The 20,238-nt window shown below is 37.1% G+C and overlaps 2 protein-coding genes across 3 annotated transcripts; both read right to left on the bottom strand.

The window, feature by feature from the left end:
* Window positions 1-183: 183 nt before the first annotated feature.
* On the bottom strand, window positions 184-6,905 carry LOC127632814 (RNA-binding protein 39-like). Of its 2 annotated transcripts, XM_052111600.1 has the most exons (17): window positions 6,672-6,905; window positions 6,074-6,133; window positions 5,845-5,905; window positions 4,642-4,688; window positions 4,297-4,485; window positions 3,856-3,921; window positions 3,697-3,750; window positions 3,479-3,596; window positions 3,144-3,296; window positions 2,905-3,042; window positions 2,737-2,802; window positions 2,355-2,559; window positions 2,128-2,208; window positions 1,898-2,018; window positions 1,688-1,793; window positions 1,508-1,586; window positions 184-956 (listed from the first exon to the last, which is right to left on the bottom strand). In XM_052111600.1, exons 3-17 carry the CDS (start codon window positions 5,848-5,850, stop codon window positions 856-858), a joined length of 1,530 nt encoding a protein of 509 aa, XP_051967560.1. In that variant the 5' UTR covers window positions 5,851-5,905; window positions 6,074-6,133; window positions 6,672-6,905; the 3' UTR covers window positions 184-855. The 2 variants fall into 2 exon arrangements, with proteins under 2 accessions (XP_051967560.1, XP_051967559.1); XM_052111599.1 differs by lacking the exon at window positions 5,845-5,905.
* A 3,782-nt stretch (window positions 6,906-10,687) lies between these two features.
* On the bottom strand, window positions 10,688-19,570 carry LOC127632844 (GTP-binding protein REM 1-like). Its single transcript, XM_052111649.1, has 5 exons — window positions 18,925-19,570; window positions 17,970-18,316; window positions 15,490-15,572; window positions 11,969-12,176; window positions 10,688-11,804 (listed from the first exon to the last, which is right to left on the bottom strand). The coding sequence occupies exons 2-5, from the start codon at window positions 18,295-18,297 to the stop codon at window positions 11,527-11,529; spliced, it is 897 nt and encodes a 298-aa protein (XP_051967609.1). The 5' UTR covers window positions 18,298-18,316; window positions 18,925-19,570; the 3' UTR covers window positions 10,688-11,526.
* Between the last annotated feature and the right edge of the window lie 668 nt (window positions 19,571-20,238).

Below are 20,238 nucleotides of genomic sequence, written 5' to 3'. Positions count from 1 at the left end.
GAACAATTGTTTGAATACTGGGATTTCTGCACCATTTGATCTACTTTGTCATGACTGTGAAAATGACTCTGCCTAATCAAGCTTGTGTAAAAGGTTCCTCCTGTAGTAAATTTACTTGAGCAGTCTTCTTAATCTACTTAAGGCTGTGCTTGCATTGCCAAAACAGACAAAGGAACATTACTTTTTTTATTTCAGCCAACAGAGACAGAAGACATTAGCAATACAAATAAGAGGACATAAATTATATTTTGCTGTTGCAGTTTGTTTTAACAAGTAGAGCTGTACAAATGAAACAGAAAACAAATCATTTTCAGTATTTTGGCTTTATTACAAAAATCAAATCTTGATTAGAAAAACAAAATGATTCTAAACCTTATGGTCTCTAAATGAACACAAAATATATCAGTCAGCCATTTAGTTCCCACAGCTCATAGAGCCAAAAAATCCAACATGTTGGTGTTTGATCAAAATTAAAGGGTTTTAATTCATTCATGACTTTTTTATATTTTGTGTGAGGCTAATTGAACACTTCCTCAAGTGAGAAACATGCCAATCAGATCTATCTCAAAAACAATAGATGTGGGCCCATTTTTATTTTAGACTAACAATAAAAGATCAAGAGGCAAAATTCAATAAGTAGGCTGTACATAACCTTTTTTTTTTTTTAACCACAGAACTTCTCTCAATCTCTGAAAAGACCTGTAAGAACACTATGCAAATGATTTTTTTTTACCTTAATGATTTTGTAACCAACTTAAAAAGGAAACAAAACAACTGTGACACAGCTTGCAGAACTGGCATTTTTGTCCAAATTTTAAAAAGAGAAAGGCTGAAAAAGTGTTCAGGGGAAAGGGATCACCGGCGGCTGGGCATAAGAAGCTGTGTGGCTTGCACTGACTCTGGGAAAAGGTTGTGATATGTGGGAAGTGGGACATAAGCTGCTGTGATCATTTTACCTGTAAAGATGAATGTAAAACAATCATTATAAAACAATCATTCATAATCATTACATAATACAGGGTTCCCACTTTATTTGACCAATGGATTTCCATGACTTTTCCAGTCATTTGTAATCAGTTTTAGATAAAAATAAATAAATAAATAAAACACAAAACACTTAATTCATCATTCATACTGATTTTTTTTTGCTAATGAATCATTAAGATCAATTTAAAAAATGGTTCAGCCGATTCATTGAAGATCTGACTCAAAAAGAACAATTTGCTCACAAATCTGACATTACTATGCCTTGCAAGCAGGTTTTACTCTGCATGTGAGCAATATCTTGCCATTGGCAATTTAATATATTAGTACAGAAAGTAACTTGAAAATGTACATTCACTATAAAGTATGTATATTTATTTCCAGGTTTTTCATGACTGCTGGAACCCTGATAATAAATCTTGTAGAATCACAAGAGAATAAACAAGCAGACTTACACTACACTCAATTTAGCACAAAGACAGGCCTTGTGCAAAACTCTCACAAAAACGGCATATTTTCTTACCTCCAAACCAGCGTCCATGCAATGCACTGACTGCAGCCATGGCAGCAGGAATGGTGGGACACTTCACATAGACATTACCCTGACAGGGAAGAAAACAAAAGGTATAGGATTAAATAAAAGTGCATAAACACCAAATTCAGTGTGGTTATAAATGAAAATATGATTAAGGCGGACACATACTTCAGCAGATTTCTTATCCACATATATGTGTATGACTCCACCATGTTTGTTACACTCTTCAATGACATCATCCTGAATTTCATTTTCCCAGCCAGTATCATTTTCTCTGCCAGTAAAAACAAAAGTGATTAAAACTCATTTGGGCATAAAGATAGATTAAACATAGTTTCCTCTATACAAGTGTGCATGCAACTTTCTCCTGTTACTTACGAGTTTGGATTGAACATGTTGGAGAGCTGGAAGCAGTGTGTTGCAATTGGTTGAGATGGTAGATTCAAAGCTTGGTTTGTGGGCACATTAATATTAAAACTCAATCCAGGGTTCATAGCAGCTAAATAAATAAAAGCAGAGAAGATTGTTAATTGCAGAACACATGGACTCAATACAACTAAGGACACGTCATGAAAGAAACATTTAACAAACTCAGTCATGGAACTCACCAGTAGCTGCAGCCATGGCTACCATGGAGCCACTCATCTGAATGGCCTGCTGTGCAGCAGGTGGAATCTGTAAACCAGTACCTTAAAAACACACACAAAAAAAGGCTAAAACATTTTTAATCGCTCTAAAAAATACCACTGGCAACATTATTCAAACCTATGGCTTTAAAATGTTAGTTATAACCGTAGGAAAACAATATTTGTTGATGTGGCAAGTAAATCCTTACCTTCAGCTAGTCTGGCCATTAGTTGAAGCCTTCCAGTAGTTCCCAGATCAATGCCGGTCCTTTCCAGCTCATCATTGTCCAGGAAGGAGCTGGCAGTGGAGGCATCTGTTCGCTCTGTCACATGCCCAACTTTCATTGGTCTTCCAGCCAACTCAAAGCCATTAAGCTGTTCCAGAGCCTTCTTAGCACATTCAGCATCAGCAAACTGCAGAGAAAGAGGAAAGCTAATAAGCTTGAGCAGATTCACCACTAACAATCTCCTTTTTTTCCAGAAATCTCAGTACCTTGTCATGTCTGTGACAAAGCATCAAAATCAGGATTATAATGTTGGCTATTTCATAAAATAATTTAAGGCCTGGATCATGTTGTCCACACAACTTACTGTGATAAAGCCATATCCTTTAGATCTTGCCGTTTCACTATCCATCATCAGTTGAATACTATCAATCTATAAAGGGAAAGACCACAAACATATATAAGTGAGACCCATTGCTGACTAACAATCAGCTAAACTTAGTATTGTGATCAAATAATAAATCATATAATTTACCCTTCCAAATGGTTCAAATATCCCTCTAAGCATGTCCTCTGTGATGTTAAAATGTAATGAGCCAACATACAGTCTCATGGGTCCAGAACTGCCTTTCTGCAAGTTGTTAGCCAGTGCAGCTGCTCTGTTCTTTTCAGCCTGGTGATCAAAACACAAAAAGCAATCAGAAGTTGCTTCACATCATTTCCACTGATTAAGAAAAATGAATATTTTCCACTTTGAGTGCCCATGTGTAATACCTGTGAAGCCTGGACAATAATTGGTACACCAAGAAGTCTTTGTCCAGACAGGCCGATTGCCAAGGGTACAGAGGTGGAATCCACAAACTCAATATATGCAATTCCTTTGGATCTTCTGGAGTTTCTGTCAGAGATGATTCGCACATCTCTTACCTTTCAAGCAGAACATCAGATATTAAGAGGCATCCATGTTATCTGCAGTGTCACAAATCCTTTGCTGGGTGGGCAACAAAATAAAAACTATTTGACAGATTTCTCAACTATTAGAACAAATCAAGCAGCCCACGACTAAATTAATTCATATTCTAGAAAGACAAATATGCATAAACACAGACTTTTCCAACTGCAGAAAAGAATTCCTCCAGGTCTCGTGGTCGGATTCTGGCTGCCAGCTGCATGCAGAAAACTGTGCGTGCATCTCTTTCCTCAGGGGTGAGATTATCAATGGGCTGTCTGTTGGCAAATGACAACAAAAATGCTACATAAATAACTATAATCAGCAAAGCTTAAGTAGTGGAGAGACATGTAGTCTTAAAGGCTGAAACAAATTTACCTTATAGGGCTTTTGTCTTTCTTGAAAGGACTGCGGCTTCTAGACCTTCTACGGCTGTGAGAGAAAATTTCTGTGAGTGCTTCTGCAAAGATTTTCCACATCTAACTCTTACACAAAAAAGCAACTACCCACACACAACAAAAATAGTATCATAGAAACCTTAGTTTGATGGTAGGTGGTGGGCCAATCTTCCCCCTGGGACCACCATTAAATTTCAGGCCAGAACTGAAAAAAAAAGGTTTTCAATGTTATTAATCTCAGTAACTACGACTATCAATCTACTGTTAATGCTAAATATATACTGCAAGTTTCAATGGGGAACAGAAGGGTAAATGTTGTAATACATTATACATAACAAATGCCTTGTTTTGGAGGAATCTACCCCTCTTCTCTGATCATACACAACGTACATATGAATTTAGACCGCAAATAAACCGCTCTCCATACTTGGTAATATTCACTGTGGGAACCTTTTACTTCAGGTTAACATGCTCACTATAGTAAAAGACACATACAAAGAACACCATCTTTGAACTGCGTAGACACTTAAAGTCATCTGACAAGAAAATAAAAAACCCAACCAAAAGGAAGCAAACGTACAAAGGAGCTTTGTAGCGTCCACCACGCTCCTTGCTCCTGGAACGGCTGCGGCGTCTGTCCCTGCTGCGACTACGTTTCCGATCTTTGCTGCGGCTCCTTCTGCGGTCGTGACTCTTCTTGCGGTCTCGGCTCCTGCTTCTTTTCCGTTCCCGGCTCTTGCTTTTGCTGCGACTCCTGCTCTTCTTTTTCCTTCCAATTCAAAAGTTAATAGTTACTTCAGAATTTAGTTGATATTAAGGATGGTACAATATTAAGAAAGTTCTATGCAAGAAAAACATTTTAGACATGGAATTTTAAATTTTAACAATTTAAATCAAAATTTAACTTAAATAGTGAAATACGTACTTCTTGCTTCGTTCTTCATGGCCATTGGTACTCAACGACTTGTCATCCTAAGCAGGGTCGATAGAAGACAGCATGAGGAGGACGGCGAAACATTTCAAGTCGTAAGGATAAAGAAGGGATGGGAACAAAAGAGAATACGATATGATCATTAAATATGAGTTCATTACAGGGGTTGTGTGTGAGGACGTCAAATACAAGGGGGACCTTTAGAAAGAAACCAACCACATGGCTGCCATCGTCATTCTTCCTTAACAGTGCTTGTATTACTTGTGTCATTCGGCCAAAGGTTCAAGTGCTAGTGCTATGCTGGGTGTGTAAAATAGCATTTGTTGAGGTCATTCAATAAGCAGCCCAACAGATTCAGTACCAAGGCTATCTGAGCCTAAGACCCAAAGTTGCAACACAAGCAGCCAGCCACTAAACGAGATCCAGTGGTGGATGCCATTCCAGTGATCTTCACCCCATTTGCCTTCGTGGTTTGAAAGAGCTCGATGCCACCTCAGTCTCACATCTCGCCCTGAAGCAAACAGGGATTCACACGGCTTAGTAATAGCGACTCCCACAGACCATCTAAAGTTGAGCTGTTCTTTAAATGTACCTAATGAGTAGCAATTGTTTAAAAGAGGCTATATTGTTTACAAGATCATTTATGTTACAGTGAACATTATGTCACTGTATGCAGAGCCCATCATTTCCTACTTTTTAAGACCGCAGAAATACCCATGTATATATCTTTAAGTCAGCAGCATGCATAAATTATTTTTAACATAAATACTTTTCCCCCCCCAAAAGATGACAAAAGATTTGTTTGGGCTAAAAGTAAAAAGTTAAATCTCAGTTAACCTGTTCATCTAGATTAAGCGGTGTAAAGAGTATAAGGAAACTGTGGATTTGCTTGGGTATGTCAACTCCAGGATTTCTGCACAAAGAATTATGACATTTTAGGCCAATATAGTTTTTATAGTTGTTGCCTACAATACATTTCTATAGTAAAAGACATGCAAACTAGTACTGCCCATTTAGGAAGAAAACTTCCTAATGCAAAATATGGAGCTAATAAAACCATGCATATAATTACATGACTCCAGAGTTCATACCAGCTCTTATGTTTGACTGTATTTATTTTGGCGGTACCTAAGTCATTCTGCCTATGTATTTCAACCAAGGGTACCACAGTACATCAATATATTGGGCAATTACTACCTTCATTTTTTTGACAGTTCACACTGGATTTCATGGGAGTAGAGGTGAGATATAGGCAAGTCTACAAAAAGAGATAGATGGGCAATTTATTCATTGAAACCACTATGACAGAAACATTTAAGTTATTGATCTGACAATAAAGACTAAGAGAAAACAACAATGGTTAGCAGTTTCAAATGAAAGCTATACAGGTTCCTGAGCGGGTTTATTTACTAGCATAAACACCCACCTTTTTATAAGGAGCCTCCAGCATCGCTTCAATGTCCAAATCATCGGCCATGATGTTGATCTGCGTGCGAGAAAAAAACCAAAACAAGACCGCAAATTTAAGCACTGAGAACATATCCCCGATTATAATAATGATATTTATCTGAACTACATATCAAAACATAACTAAACTCGGGAATGTATTCATGACTGGACGGGGTCATGAAATCGTTCGTTTAACTTGAGCTTCCCGGCTAACTCCTAATGTCACACACAATCTCAAATATCCTCGTTATTTAAATTTTTTTTTAATAAATATTTCCCCCAAAAGCACATATTGCGACCTTATATATAATTTTACTATACTCCGTCAAATATATTTTGTATTTGCAGATGAGCATTTTTAAGCTTGCTTTGTTAGCTAAGAAGCTAACTAGCTAAAGTCGCTGCGTCTTTGCAATTAGCATTTTTAGTTACCTACACATAATCTCACAAAAACCACACACGGATTAAACATTTAGTAATTACAATAATCTCGTGACACACAAGACGTAAATAGTGATCAGTCTACGTTTATGAATTTGCAAGCACTAAATATCAATTCGTCTTTTCCGTCCTACCTCAGACACTGCGGCCTACAGAGATGTACAAGTCCTGACTGCCAAATAACGGACGGTAAATATCGGGTCAACTCTCCGCTTCTGCTTCAGTTACAACCTCAAGTCGATTAATGTGAAACCACACAAACCTAAAAACACGTATGCTGAATTAGAACTAATACTGCTCACAAGCGTATGTCGTGGTTACAAACAACAACCTGCGCGTGCACGTCTCCTTCGTGTTGCATAAGAAGACATGCGCGGGTCTGTCCACCAGAGGGAACCCGTTGTACATAGTCACAACTAAAGCTTGTACAGTTTACATTACGTTTGACTCTATCTATCTGTCTTTCTTTCTATCTTTCTCTGTTTGGCCGTCTGTCTGCAAAGGAATTGTGGAGGTACAGACAGAGAGAAAATAAACAACGAGGAGAGTTAGCCTTATAGATAAAAATTATTTCTCTATAGAATATTAAAATCTATGAAGAAAAAAAAAAATTATCAAACAGACCTTATTGTCACTCAACTATACCTAAAGACAAATATAGTATGCCTATGGCTTTACACCACATTTCTCATACCAGATAATACTGTCAGACAACACATTTAAAAAAATAAAATAACAATAAAATATTTGATCTTTTTTTGATGAGTGCTGCATTTCATGTAGCATTTTGATGAGTGGGGGGGGGGGGGTTGTATGACCCCACATTTTTCTTGGTTTAATCTCATTCTTTCCATTGAGTCTTGCCACAGCTTGCTTGATATTCTGCTGGCTGCCAACTTTCCGTAATTAGCTCCCTCTCCATGTGTTCATGGTGCGGCTGAGTGCAGCCAAATGTAAATCTCTCCAGAGGCTTTCCACAGTATGAACATGACACACATCTGGAGGACGGCAGATTCCTGACACGTTACAAGAACCAGTCAGTGCAACCAGTGCAGGATCATTCATCTTCCTGTATGCACTGTCACCTCCTTGGCCTTTTTAACTTTTCTCTCTCTCTCTCTCTCTCTCTCTCTCTCTCTCTCTCTCTCTATTGTGTTAGATATTACTGCATGGCTCTGGTAAATGAGTCCCGTTTTAATCTCATGTCATACACTTAATACAGTTATTTTTGGTATTTGGAGAAAACTTCTGTTCCACTTGTTATGAAAAGAAGAAACAACCTTGCGTGTGTTTCAACCACAGATATACCTGAAGGTATGTGAAGATGATGTTAATTGTTACTTTGTGAAACAACTGGGAAATTAATAATAGTTTAAAGCTGTTTAGAGAACAGCACATCTGAACTGAAGACGATACCAAATGTTGGTTGGCTTTTCAAACGTTAACCATGTGCATATGAGCAAAGATTGCTCTTAAATGCACAGAAAGAAAACAAAGATGTGTATTTGTGTGTGCTCTGCATGCCAGTGTGTAGGCTGTATTAGCTGGGGGAAAGCTTGAGTGTAGAGTGGTGCATTCTTTCCATTACCCAGACCAAATCAATGCTCTGAGCTCCCAGCCAGCAAGCCATGTCCCCTCCCCCACTCCAGTGGTGACAAGAGGGCCAGTGGAAAGAGCTGACCCAGGCACAGCACACTGGCTGGCCTAATTGCACTTCTGGTCCCCTGCTTCTTTTCCTGGTGATAAACAATGGTCACCCCAATGCATGTCCTTCGCATGCATATCAAAATCTCATTCAACCACATGGACAAATGAGCAACATGTCACCTACAAGAATTTCACCTACTGTTGCACTTGTGTACATGGTAGTGTGACAATAAAGTGATTTGATTTGAACATGTCAGTTGGGTGTTAAAGCAATATTCTGGGTTAAACACAAGTTAAGCTCATAGACAACATTTGTGGCATAATGCTGACTACCACAAATAAATAAATAAATAAACTATATTTTAGAATTTCTTTAAAAAAACGAGAGAAGATTGTATTTACAGTAAGGCACTACAATGGAAGTGAATGGGACCAGTCCATAAACATTGAAATGTACAATTTTAAAAGTATAGCAGCAAGACATAAACATATGTTAAAATTATTTTAGTGCAATAAAATCACTTGCTAAGCTGATCCATTATTACAAGTATGAAAACAATGTGAATTTTAGCATTTAAGGTCTGGCCCCATTTACTTCCATTGTAAGTGTCACACAGTAACCAAAATATTAGTTTTGTTTGTACAATAAACTAGGAATGAGTTGAAATATGATTTTGTGGGAATCTACAGCTTAACTTGTATTAAACACAGAACATTTCTTTAAATATACAGTGCATGTCAAAACATAAAGTAGCCTAACAATAATGGTGCAACTAACTGAAAACAAAAATCTATCTAATGAATACTTTTTTTTACACAAGACAGATTAAATAATGTATTGAAAAGTAGACTGGTCTAGACTAGAGCACAGATCAAATCTTGTACAAATATAAACTGTTTTCTGTTGAGACTCTCAATTGACAGTAATTTAATCCATGACTAGGCTTCCTCAGCATCTGGAAAAGTTACCATCCACAAACTTGCCCTTGTGTATTTGTGTAACAAGGTATTCTTGGTTATTTTGGTGGCTGAATTTGGGGTATTGAACAACTGTAGATAGCCCTGGTAGACACAGGTATGCTTACAAAGGACAGGGTGAAAATAATGATCTATGTCGTCTTAAAATTGTTGCATCCTTATGTTTTAGATCACAAAGAATGTTATACAATATAATATATTCCTGCCTAAATGCTATTATGTGTAATTGTGTAATGGTAAAATTCTTTCTCATATCCCAGCTTAATATAAGTCAACTATATTGTATGTGAGCTATCTAAAACATCCAAACATTTCACTGTTCGTTCAAGTCAAGCTCGTCCAGCAACACTGACTTAACAATACCTTATTCACGCTAGCGCCATCTTTGATTTTTCATGGGAGTGACAACGAGGCTGTGAGGGATAAACTTACAGTCTCTTCAATGGGCTGTACTGCAGTTTAAAGTGTTTCTGGATGGTTCTGCAGACAAAACGTTGATAAAATATATGTCCAAGAACATTCAGTACAAAGAACTCCAGACAACATGAGTAGTGGAAAATCAGATGTGATCTAGTAGCTCCATACAGCTTTATATTGTTCGTGTCATTGAAGAGATGGTAAGTCTATCCCTCACAGCCTCGTTGTACTTCCCATTAAAAATCAAAGATGGTGCTTGCGTGAATAAGGTTTACAACGAGAGTTTGGGTCAGGTTTATCAATTTGTACAACAGAAGTACATTTCTGTAATTGGTTTTAAAAATGATTATTTTTGGTTTTAAAATTGATTATTTTTGGAATTCCATTTGGTGACCCAAGTGGCGCAGACATCACACGCTTCAGCTTTAACTCAGGCTGAGTAGGGATAATAAAGGAAGCATAATGGTTTTCATTATAGGTAGAATTGCTTTGAGACCTTATACAACTGGGAACATCCACTGAGAGGGTAATCTGAAATGATAATTTGAGAACATTATTCTGCTTAATTGCACATAGTGGAGTACTAAACTTTCATCACACAGAGAGAGTCTGTGGAACTGGCCATAGCCTTTTTGAATGTACTTCTTTCTGAACATTGTTTCAGTGATTGGATTTCAATGACCGGTTCCACAGCTGTGTTGTGGGAAAGTCCTTTGAGCCACTGGACTGAATCTGAGATCAAGGAAAATAGGATATCACTCAAACTGGATATCTGAACTCTTCATTATTGTACAAATAATAGTCCAAGGTGAGGCCATGGAACATGAGCAAATTCTTCCATTAAAAAACTGCATTATAAACCTTATGCATGAACATACAAACTTATCTTTTTCAGTAAACTTACGTTTTTGAAAAGAATGGCAGACCTATGACAACAAATCACTCACATATTAAACTGGTATTTGAAAAATAAAAAAAGCAAAAACTCAATAAAACAGATTGGGATTTAAAAAACTCAGAAAGTCATAATTCTGTTAGTATTCATGCCAAAAATAATACAAATGTTGTTACTATTTCATAGAAATTTATTATTTTACAACATTGGACCATGTATTTACAAAACCAACAACATTCTGTTGTACAAAAAAACATTGTATCTCAATATCCAGTGACAAAGGATTAAACAAAAATACATTTAAAAAGAAATTGCTTGTAAACTATTATTCTTGTTTCTATTATAATTTCCTGCAAAATATCTTACACCATCATAATTTATAGTTTACTAAATTTACTGACTAACCTCTTTCAAAAAAGCTGCAAAGACTCCAAGCGACAGGCTTATGGAGGATATTCACATGCTTTTTTAAATGACGATTGGCATGTAGTACGTATTTTTATTAGAATAAACTTATACGTAAAAAATATCAGTCTTAGCTCTTTAAGCTTTTACTTTTCTAATGGGCTGTGCCTTGTTCATAGCAAATAACTTACAGGGTATATAAAAAGTACTCCCTTTGTTAGAAAAAAACAATAAAATGTGAAAATATTAGTTCTTTGAGAGACAAACTGTATAAATAACACTGAATAATTAATATTGCTTGTTAATTCTAACTATTGTCTATTCAGTCTGAATAGGAAAACTTTGATAAAATGTTCATTAAAAAACTAATTCCACATGTTGGGTGATATACAGTAAAAAACCTTTGGTTTAATAACAACTATGAGACATCTGATCTATTGGATTGCAGAACAAGGATTCAGTAAAAACATCAATATTCCATTTGGTCATATTTGACAAATAAATAACAAAAACGTGAATAAATGTCCAAAGGTGAACATACAGTGTCTGAAAGACCACAACATTTCTTGTGCTTACATGAAACACAAAGAAACAGGTGACCCAAAGTTTAAAGAATGAGAGTAGACATAACTTATGCATCTTTGGGTTCACAGCACTGCAAGGTCATGGCAGGATTTGGAGCGCACTTTAAAGGCCATCTTCTTGTTGTTCTTGGCCACCAGTCGATCCAGGAATCGTCTTGCCTTCTTGGTGATGCTTTCTTGTCGCTTGTAGACAGAGCGTCTTTGCTCATTGATCTCTTTGCTGTCTCGTCGCAGTCGGATTTGCCTCACAATGCCCTCAAAGAGCTCATGAACATTGTGGTGAAGAGAGGCGGAAGTTTCTATGAACTTGCAGTCAAACACCACTGCGCAAGCCCGACCCTCTGCCACAGAAGACCAGGATTGTGTGAAACCATTTGCCTGACCCCATAATACTTATTGCATTAGTCTTTTAAGACATCATAACAGCCAGTAACAAGGCTATCTGCAGTGTACCAAACAATTGTGCATTCAGAAGATATCAGAAGAATCAAAATGGTTCCCTCACCTTCTACTGCCACCTCTCGAGAGCGCACTAAATCACTTTTGTTGCCCACAAGGATGATAGGAATGTTTTCAGCCTGCCGGATGCGTCGCAACTGGATTCTCAACTCTGAGGCACTCTCGAAGCTGCTGCGGTCGGTGATGGAGTAAACAATGATGTATGCATTGCCCACCTGCATGCAGTAATCCTGCACCCGCTTCTCATCTTCTTCCTAAGGGTTAGGGTTAAAAAGTAGAGTTAAATACTTTAAAGTTGACATGAAACATTGGCAAACCATTTTACTTGTGCAATGTGATGTACTGAATTTCAGAGTGAAACAGGATATATATCAAGATAAAATCAAATCTCGTTCTACATTATATCTATTAGGAATTGTTTGAATTGTGAAAAGTGAAAAGTGGTCTCTATGGTTGAAGGGGAGGTGTTGAAGAAGTAAGAGAGCTTGGTGATTATGAATAATGCACAGAAAGCATGCATTATGGATGAATGCAGCCTGATCTCATGCACATTACGTGACTGTGGCAAAACAAATTCTAAACAAAATGACATGCCTTGTTACACATTTCGCTGCAGTTTCCCAGTGAATTGTCCCACGAGGGGGGCACCAAAAGCGAGTGGAATGGTGTTGTAATCAGACAAGGTTTTTAAGGTGAATATTAGATGGAGGATTTAATGAGTAAAAACTAAAACTTTAACCAAAACGCAAATGATAGGTAACCAAACGGCCATCCTTACCCTAAAACAACACCAAAACCTAACCGATAGTGTCCAAAATGCAAAATGTGAAAATCACATTTTCTGAAGCACCCACGTAATTTCGTTTCACTTCTGTGACACTTTCATTTCACGTATTAGCTTGCATGCTTGGACTGCGGACTCCTAAGTTCAAAGCTGATCTCGCTGGAATAATTGAGTAAATGTATGTGGGTCTGTAATAAAAGCATTCAAATGTATAATATTTCAAATTATGCATTATAGTAAGCACGTTACAATATCATAACATAGCAGTGTGTGAGTAATATTGTGAAAAATGAACATGAACTCAAGCTGACACGGGACATTATGGAGTCATAGAAACAGCACGAAAGGAGGTGGTTGCTTCAGATAATGTGTTTATAAATTTTGCTTCTGCATTTTAAAACACTAATGGTTTGATTTATGCTTTGATAAGATAAGGATGTCTTTTTTGAACTTCTCATATATATTTAAATGCTCTTACCACCTCATCCTAACCAAACACGACACAATAAGATTCTAGCTATTTGCCTGTCTGCACCAGACTCGACGTGACACCGCAATATTCATACACTAAAATGAGGATTATTGACAATACAATGTAGAAATCAGAGCAATCACAGACGGAACAGTGCATTTATTGAACGTGTACTCATTTTCTCATTTGACCCTTTCTACGGCAAGGCCCGAGGGGATAAATACACAATCACGCACATACACAGGGCACAGTTACTTTATTAATCACATCCTTCTTCAGTCTGTTGCAATTGTTTATGTTCACGTGGTACTCTTGTTGTTATTTTGCCGATAACCACGTAACAGGGAAGCGGAGAGAAAGTTGGAGTGAGCCAGGATGTCTCCCCACTACCATTCTCGTTACGTGGTTATCGGCAAAATAACAACAAGAGTACCATGTGAACATAAACAATTGCAACACTTTCTCTCCACTACCATTCTCTCTCTCTCTCTCTCTCTCTCTCTCTGTGTGTGTGTGTGTTTTGTCCTCAAGCACAACATTCGGTAGGGGTGTGACACCCTCGGCCAAAATCAAGCTGTTCTGAACCGGCTACTGAGATGTAGGCTTTAATTTAATTTAATTAATTTAATTTGACCAATTGTCACACATTATACATACATTTCTGCATATACATGGTGAAATTATTTATTTTTCACATATCCCAGCTAAGCTGGGGTCAGAGTGCAGGGTCAGCCATGATACGGCGCCCCTGGAGCAGATAGGTTCAAGGGCCTTGCTCAAGGGCCCAACAGTGGTGTCTTGGTGGTGTTGGGGCTTGAACCCACGACCTTCTGATCAGTAACCCAGAGCCTTAACCGCTGAGCCACCACTGCCCTAATTTTAATATACTGCAATAAGAATACGTTTAGACATATTTGTTGACTGCGGTTCCGGACCATTTCAAAAATAGAAAGCCCTGTTGCTCGTTGTGTGTCGTGACTGGATCGGACAAAAACTCTGATTAACATGGAAAAGATTGCTTTTATCGCGTGTCATGGCGTTGCATCTGGTTGTAATGTAATGTAATGTTTAAGTTTAGGCATTGATTTGGTAAGGATGTCTTTTTAAAACATTTCATTTATATTTCAAAACACTATTGGTTAGGTTCGGGCAAAAGTTCAAATTAAAAGTAAAAATTCACCTTTAAACCAGGTGTCTGAAGACGACACAATTTTACTTGCTTTTGGCGCCCCCATTTGGACATTTCAATGAAAACCTGCAGTCAAATGTGTTATACAGCATGTAAATCTCATGAGACCAGGCTGGTTTATAAAGTCATAATCAGCTGTAGCAGTCATGATTTGTGTGAAAGTGAATAAAATGTACAGTTGTTGTAGCGCCTCTTGTGTTCATTTCACCAGGAAACTGCAACAGAACATAGAATGTGGCTCGTAAAAGTACGTTTGGACAAATCATTTTATAGTAACGTTAATTCTATGAGACTAGGTTGGATAAATAATGCACAGATAAACCCCGCTCATTGTCAATGGAGTATGGCACTGCACTCAAAAAAATATTTTTGCCTATTTTCAAGATTTGTCCATTTCAATTGAATAACAAATTTCCATCTAATTGAATTGCCTAATCTTTAACTAAATAAAATGTATAAATCTTACAAAATGCAAGTTTTATTAATTACATTTTCTTCAAGACTATTCAATTCAATTAGATGGAAATTTGTTATTCAATTGAAATGGATACATCTTAAAAATAGGCTAAAATATGTTTTTGAGTGGCTAGTTTTTTCCACAACACTGGACAAATGGTGTTGTTGCCCTGTAGGTGGGACATGTGTTTGCAGCTCAGAGAAAAAACATGTGTGCAGGCAGAGGCAGACACATGCAGTCCTCCAAGGACCAAATACATTCCGACTTTCTTGTTTCACACGTAGTAGTACACCAAGTACTTTATATTGCTGGCGCTGGTTACAGTAAACTGATCATAAATACAGTGGCCCCAAAAAGTGGCCCTTAAAAATATTTGAATGCCTTTGATTTACATAACAAAATATCAAACCATGTTGCATTTATTTTAAAGATAGCACAAGCAGACTTTTCAAAACACTGGAAAACAATAAATATAACTAATTGGAGCCTGTCCATAGTTAATTTGATGAACTACACCTGTGGTTATTCTGCAAGGAAACCTTTTGTTTCCAATGTAATGGAATTTATACATTCTTAAGTGTAACTTAAGTGTCCTATATTGTCCAAATACTTTTTGAGGCCACTGTAAACATGTTGAGCCTTATTGATGTATGACGTTTCCATACCTGCTTTTCTGTTTCCCATGCATCCATCACAAACAGGGTTGTTTCCTCCCCATCCACTGTGAGGGTTCTTTCATATGTGTCCTCTATAGAAACACACAAAGTTTCTTCAGAATTTGTTGTCAACTCATTTATAGCATGTAATGTTCAAATCACATTACATCAATTTGACATCTAAAATAAGGAAAAAGGCAAGTGAAACAGTGAGTATACAGACTTACAGAACAGAGCTGCCAAGGATAGACACTAAAAACAACTGGAATTTTCATTATGCTGGAGTTAATGTGTTTATCTGTGCGTGCTGCTATGTTTTTCATAATCACAAGCATGAAAAATGAATGTGAAGGAGAATAGCGGAAAAAGCACTGAACCATGTCTACTTTAAACTGATGGCGTAGCTAGTTTGACAAGAAGATAAAAACACACTTTGCTCTTGGGTGAAACAGGTCTTATCTACATTTTCCACTTTAAATCAACTGAACACTTTTAAATAACACTACAATATATAGCACAGCACTTAAGGCCAAACTTGGCCATGACTTGAAACATGTGAATTCAAGAAAAAATAATAACTGTGTGCTTAACTTCAAAATTTTGTGACACTTAACATCTAAATGTTATCATCAAATCTAAATTATAATTAAGACATGCTTTACAGAGATTACTGTACAGATGTGCTTAACTGCATAAGGCTAATGCACAATTCATCGGTTTGATATTATTATTTAATACTATGGCCAGTTAAATTATTTCATACCAATACAATTGCAAAGTAATCAAAACAAATGTGTCATCTAGGCAAATCCACTCAATTAAAATCACAAGAGTTTTCAAGAGAGCTGATATAACAGTATCAAAAGAATATAACATAGTTGTAACATAGATATAACAGTATCACACAAAATACATTTATTAAACATGTCTCTAATAAATCTGGTTATTCATAGCCTTCATATCAAGAATATTCAGAATCTTCAGGTTCTTAATGAACTAAAAATAGTTATCAATGCCTTTATATATAGTAATATTGTGAAACACTTTCATAAGAAAACACCTACTAAGAACATACAGTACATGTAATATGACCCTTCATTTGTCTACAATCTGCTGAGGTGATTATAGGTTTAGTTTGAGACATTTCAAGTCATGCAACTTAAAGGAATATTCAAGGTTCAATACAAGTTAAGCTAAATTGACAGCATTTGTGGCATAATATTGATTAGCACTTGTTATACCACACCAAACATTTATTTTTGACTTGCTCCTTTAAAAAAAAGCAAAAATCTGCGGTACAGTGAGGCAATTACTATGGAAGTGAATGGGAGACAATTTTTTAACGTTACAATACTCACTTTTTCGAAAATATAGCCACAACACAAGACATAAACAATATGCATGTGAACATGATTTTAATGTGATAAAATCACTTACTAACCTTTTCTGTGTAAAGTTATAGCCAATTTTACAACTTTGTTGCCATGATGATGTAATGTCAACAAACCCTAAAACCATAAAATGACTGTAAAAATGTAAATTTAAACAACGTTACAGCTGAAATAATACACTACTTTTAACAGAAGAATTAATTTAAGTTTTGGAAACGAAGAACGAGTTGAAATTCATTTTTGTGGTAATCAACATTATGCCACAAATGCTGTCGACTGAGCTTAACTTGTATTGAACCCCGAATATTCCTTTAATGCAAAGCAAAAATATAAAAAACTGCTTTTGTTGTAGGTCAAACAGTAAGCCCAAAAATAGCCCACTAATATGTCTACACTACACAGATACAAGGATCAATACACAGACATTAGGCTGTCAATTAAATGATGTTACTGCACAATGCTCTGCTTAGGTCAAAGCCAAAATTGCCAGCAGACATAAGGTCATATGCCATTAACACAAAATCAACATATAGGTCATATAGGCGGACATACATCTACTGCTTTCATAAATGCACTTGGTGTAGTTGTGGTGGAGACACACACTTTTGTGTACTATCTATTAAAGCCATTTTGTAATGAAAGTTTAGCAGAAAGGTCTCTGGTGAAAAAGGACAGTCTTAGGTGTCTGTCAGAATGGATTGTGTCGCACCCTCGGGCCACCAAGAGAATAATTATTCAGCACATACCACACATTATGCCCCTGGAAAGCTGAAAGCATGTGCTTAAATCAGGCCACAATGCTCCAGACAATGACTGGTACACTAATCAATGTACTGTATGTACTGTTTGCTCTGATTGATGTACTGCCATACAATTCATGTTTCAGGATCAATCGTGACACGTGATCATTTGTGAACACAATCAATCATGCAGACCTAAAAGTTAAGAATATGTTATTTGAGGCACTGTAATGCTACAAGCTTTTACAGTAGTGCTGCGTGACTAAGCTCTTTATACAGTTTCAGCAACATTGACGGCTGTCAACTAATATATTCATAATATGCATAACATTCATTAAAATGTCTTTAATATTTATACCTCCAATGTGTTTGTGGGCATCCTTCTCCTGTATTCCGGCAAAAATGCTGGCAAGGCTTGACTTTCCCACCCCGTGGTCCCCCAACAAAACCACACGATAAAGACACTCTGCACCAGAACTGTCCGATTCCGAGTCTGAAGACCAGTTGGTCTGTGAGTGGATGCTCTTGTCTCCGGGTTGGTATGAGGCTGACTGGGCGAGCGGAGGGTGATACGGGTCAGTCAAGGGGTCTCTGCCTCCCTGGCCCGCTTGACGAGAGGAGGGTATGGGAGAGCTCGCTCTTCTCCTTAGTGGTTCCTTTCCCTCTTTCTGTGTGTTGAGTGTCATCCTATAAACATAGGTGTGCCTGTTGTAATGATGGGGGAAAATTACTCCCTGAGCACTTTTTGCCCTTTTTTTATTGCACTTTCCTGTATTTAATGCATTGCTATTTAATAGTTTTGATTAATTGCATATACACAACCAATCATAAGTTTGAACACACCTCCTCGTTCTTTATTAGTAGCATTTCTCACATTTTACAATAATAGTAACTAAAACTATGCACTAACACAAATGGAAGTAATGTCAAACAAATCAAAACCATCTAATATTTAGATACTTCAAATTAGCCACCCTCTAAGGGGCCAACTTTATGCCACCTGAGATGTTTTTTAAACAGTATTGAAATGAGTTCCCATGTTTGCAAGTCACTTGTTGTGGATCCATTAAAAAATAAAGAATTAAAATCTAGTCTTTACAAAAATGCATATGCAAAATTTATATTTGTCTACAAAACAAATTTTAGGCATTTAAGCATAAGCCTTTCAAACAAAAGATTTTTAAGGTAATAAGAAACCTTAATTCAGTCCAAGTGTCTCCAAAGTATTGACTGATAGTGTACATCATATAAGTGCATGCATTATATGTATATCTGCATGCAATAATAAATACTAGAATTTGAAGTGTACTCACGACCATGCTCATAAACGAATGCTTTACTCCTGTGGCTTATTCTCCAAAGGATAAAGGATCACATAAGCAAATAGGATTAAGTTAAAAGCTGTGAACTGTAACTGGACTTTTCTCCCAGGCAGAGAATCACTCAGTTTGGGGGCTGATGTGTTTGCCTGAGGTCCAGGCTGCGCAGAAATGCTACACCGCTGCAGTCATGGCAACAGCCCGAAGAGTTCCACAACGCTTTTAAAAATTCAAGAGCGGAATCAAGCATTTCTGTCTCTTATCCCTCGAGCTGTCTCACACTCCGCTGTCCCATCACGCGCAGTGAAACGCACCCGCGTGCTTGGAAAAACATCGGTGAGTTCACGTCTGTGACTTTTCACTAACTCGATCTCATCACAGGCGATTATAACGAGTCTTAATCGCGACTTTTCACCTTTGAGCGTCACCCCTGAAGTTGCATGTCTGTCTGCTGTCTTTGTGATTAAATACAGGTGGGCTCCTGTTGCCAACTCAGCTCAACCCCAGTGCGCGCGGAGCGGCGAAACGTACTTTATGTTTATATTACACACATGATCCATAAACACAGCTCCGCAAATGGACTGTAAGTCTCGTGGGTCCTCGGGTAGCGTCTTTAAACATAATCCAGGGCCACGAAAAGTTATACTGTCTCTTTTTAGCACCGTCCCACTCCATCTACATGACGTAGGCTAGTTCGTCGGTCATTTCCTGCTTAATGCTGTGCAGAGATATCATTTCTTATCAGGTTTTCATTAATCACATGTCTTGCAAAATGACTGTTGAACGCATCTTAAATGAATGATGTTATCACTGGGAAGTCATGCAATGAGAACCCCACATTCTGATTCAGCTATTAATGCTCCTCTTTTTTTTAGGGACAAACATCTAAAAGCTCACTGATTCTTGAGTTAAGGGACAAAACATGTCTTACATATAAAAGTAATCTTTAAATAAAAAAATCAAGAAATTAATAACAATAAAAATACTGGAAAAGTTCAATCTAAAGAGAATGTATGTACTCAGGGCATTAATTGCTTATATTTTTAAATAGTTTCATTGTAATTGTTAAAATGCATACTTTATAATTGGAAGCACATGTAGCTTAAAGGGCACCTATTATGGAATTTTGAAAATTACCTTTCATGTAGAGTGTAACATAGATTTAAGTGAACAAAAACATCCTGCAAAGTTTTATATATGAAAGTTCACCGTAAAAAAAGTTATTGTCTCTCAAAAGTAGGAGTCGACTCTGAGTCAATTTAATGAATCGTTTTTCCAATGAGTCATTTTCCTTTTCGTTGTGACGTC

Source organism: Xyrauchen texanus, chromosome 39 (genome assembly GCF_025860055.1).
Source record: "Xyrauchen texanus isolate HMW12.3.18 chromosome 39, RBS_HiC_50CHRs, whole genome shotgun sequence".
Classification (NCBI taxonomy): Eukaryota; Metazoa; Chordata; class Actinopteri; order Cypriniformes; family Catostomidae; genus Xyrauchen; species Xyrauchen texanus.
The sequence above is the reverse complement of the archived record's forward strand: the minus strand, read 5'-3'. Positions and strand labels throughout refer to the sequence as shown.

Coding starts and splice junctions, on each gene's coding strand:
- LOC127632814 (XM_052111599.1), bottom strand. CDS start 6,124: ATGGCCGATGATTTGGACATTGAAGCGATGCTGGAGGCTCCTTATAAA. Junction 4,689..6,073: donor TGGAGGCTCCTTATAAAAAG/GTGGGTGTTTAT, acceptor GACCCTGCTTAG/GATGACAAGTCGTTGAGTAC. Junction 1,794..1,897: donor AACATGTTCAATCCAAACTC/GTAAGTAACAGG, acceptor TTTTACTGGCAG/AGAAAATGATACTGGCTGGG.
- LOC127632844 (XM_052111649.1), bottom strand. CDS start 18,297: ATGACACTCAACACACAGAAAGAGGGAAAGGAACCACTAAGGAGAAGA. Junction 15,573..17,969: donor TGCCCACAAACACATTGGAG/GTATAAATATTA, acceptor GTGTTTCTATAG/AGGACACATATGAAAGAACC. Junction 11,805..11,968: donor TCGAGAGGTGGCAGTAGAAG/GTGAGGGAACCA, acceptor CTTCTGTGGCAG/AGGGTCGGGCTTGCGCAGTG.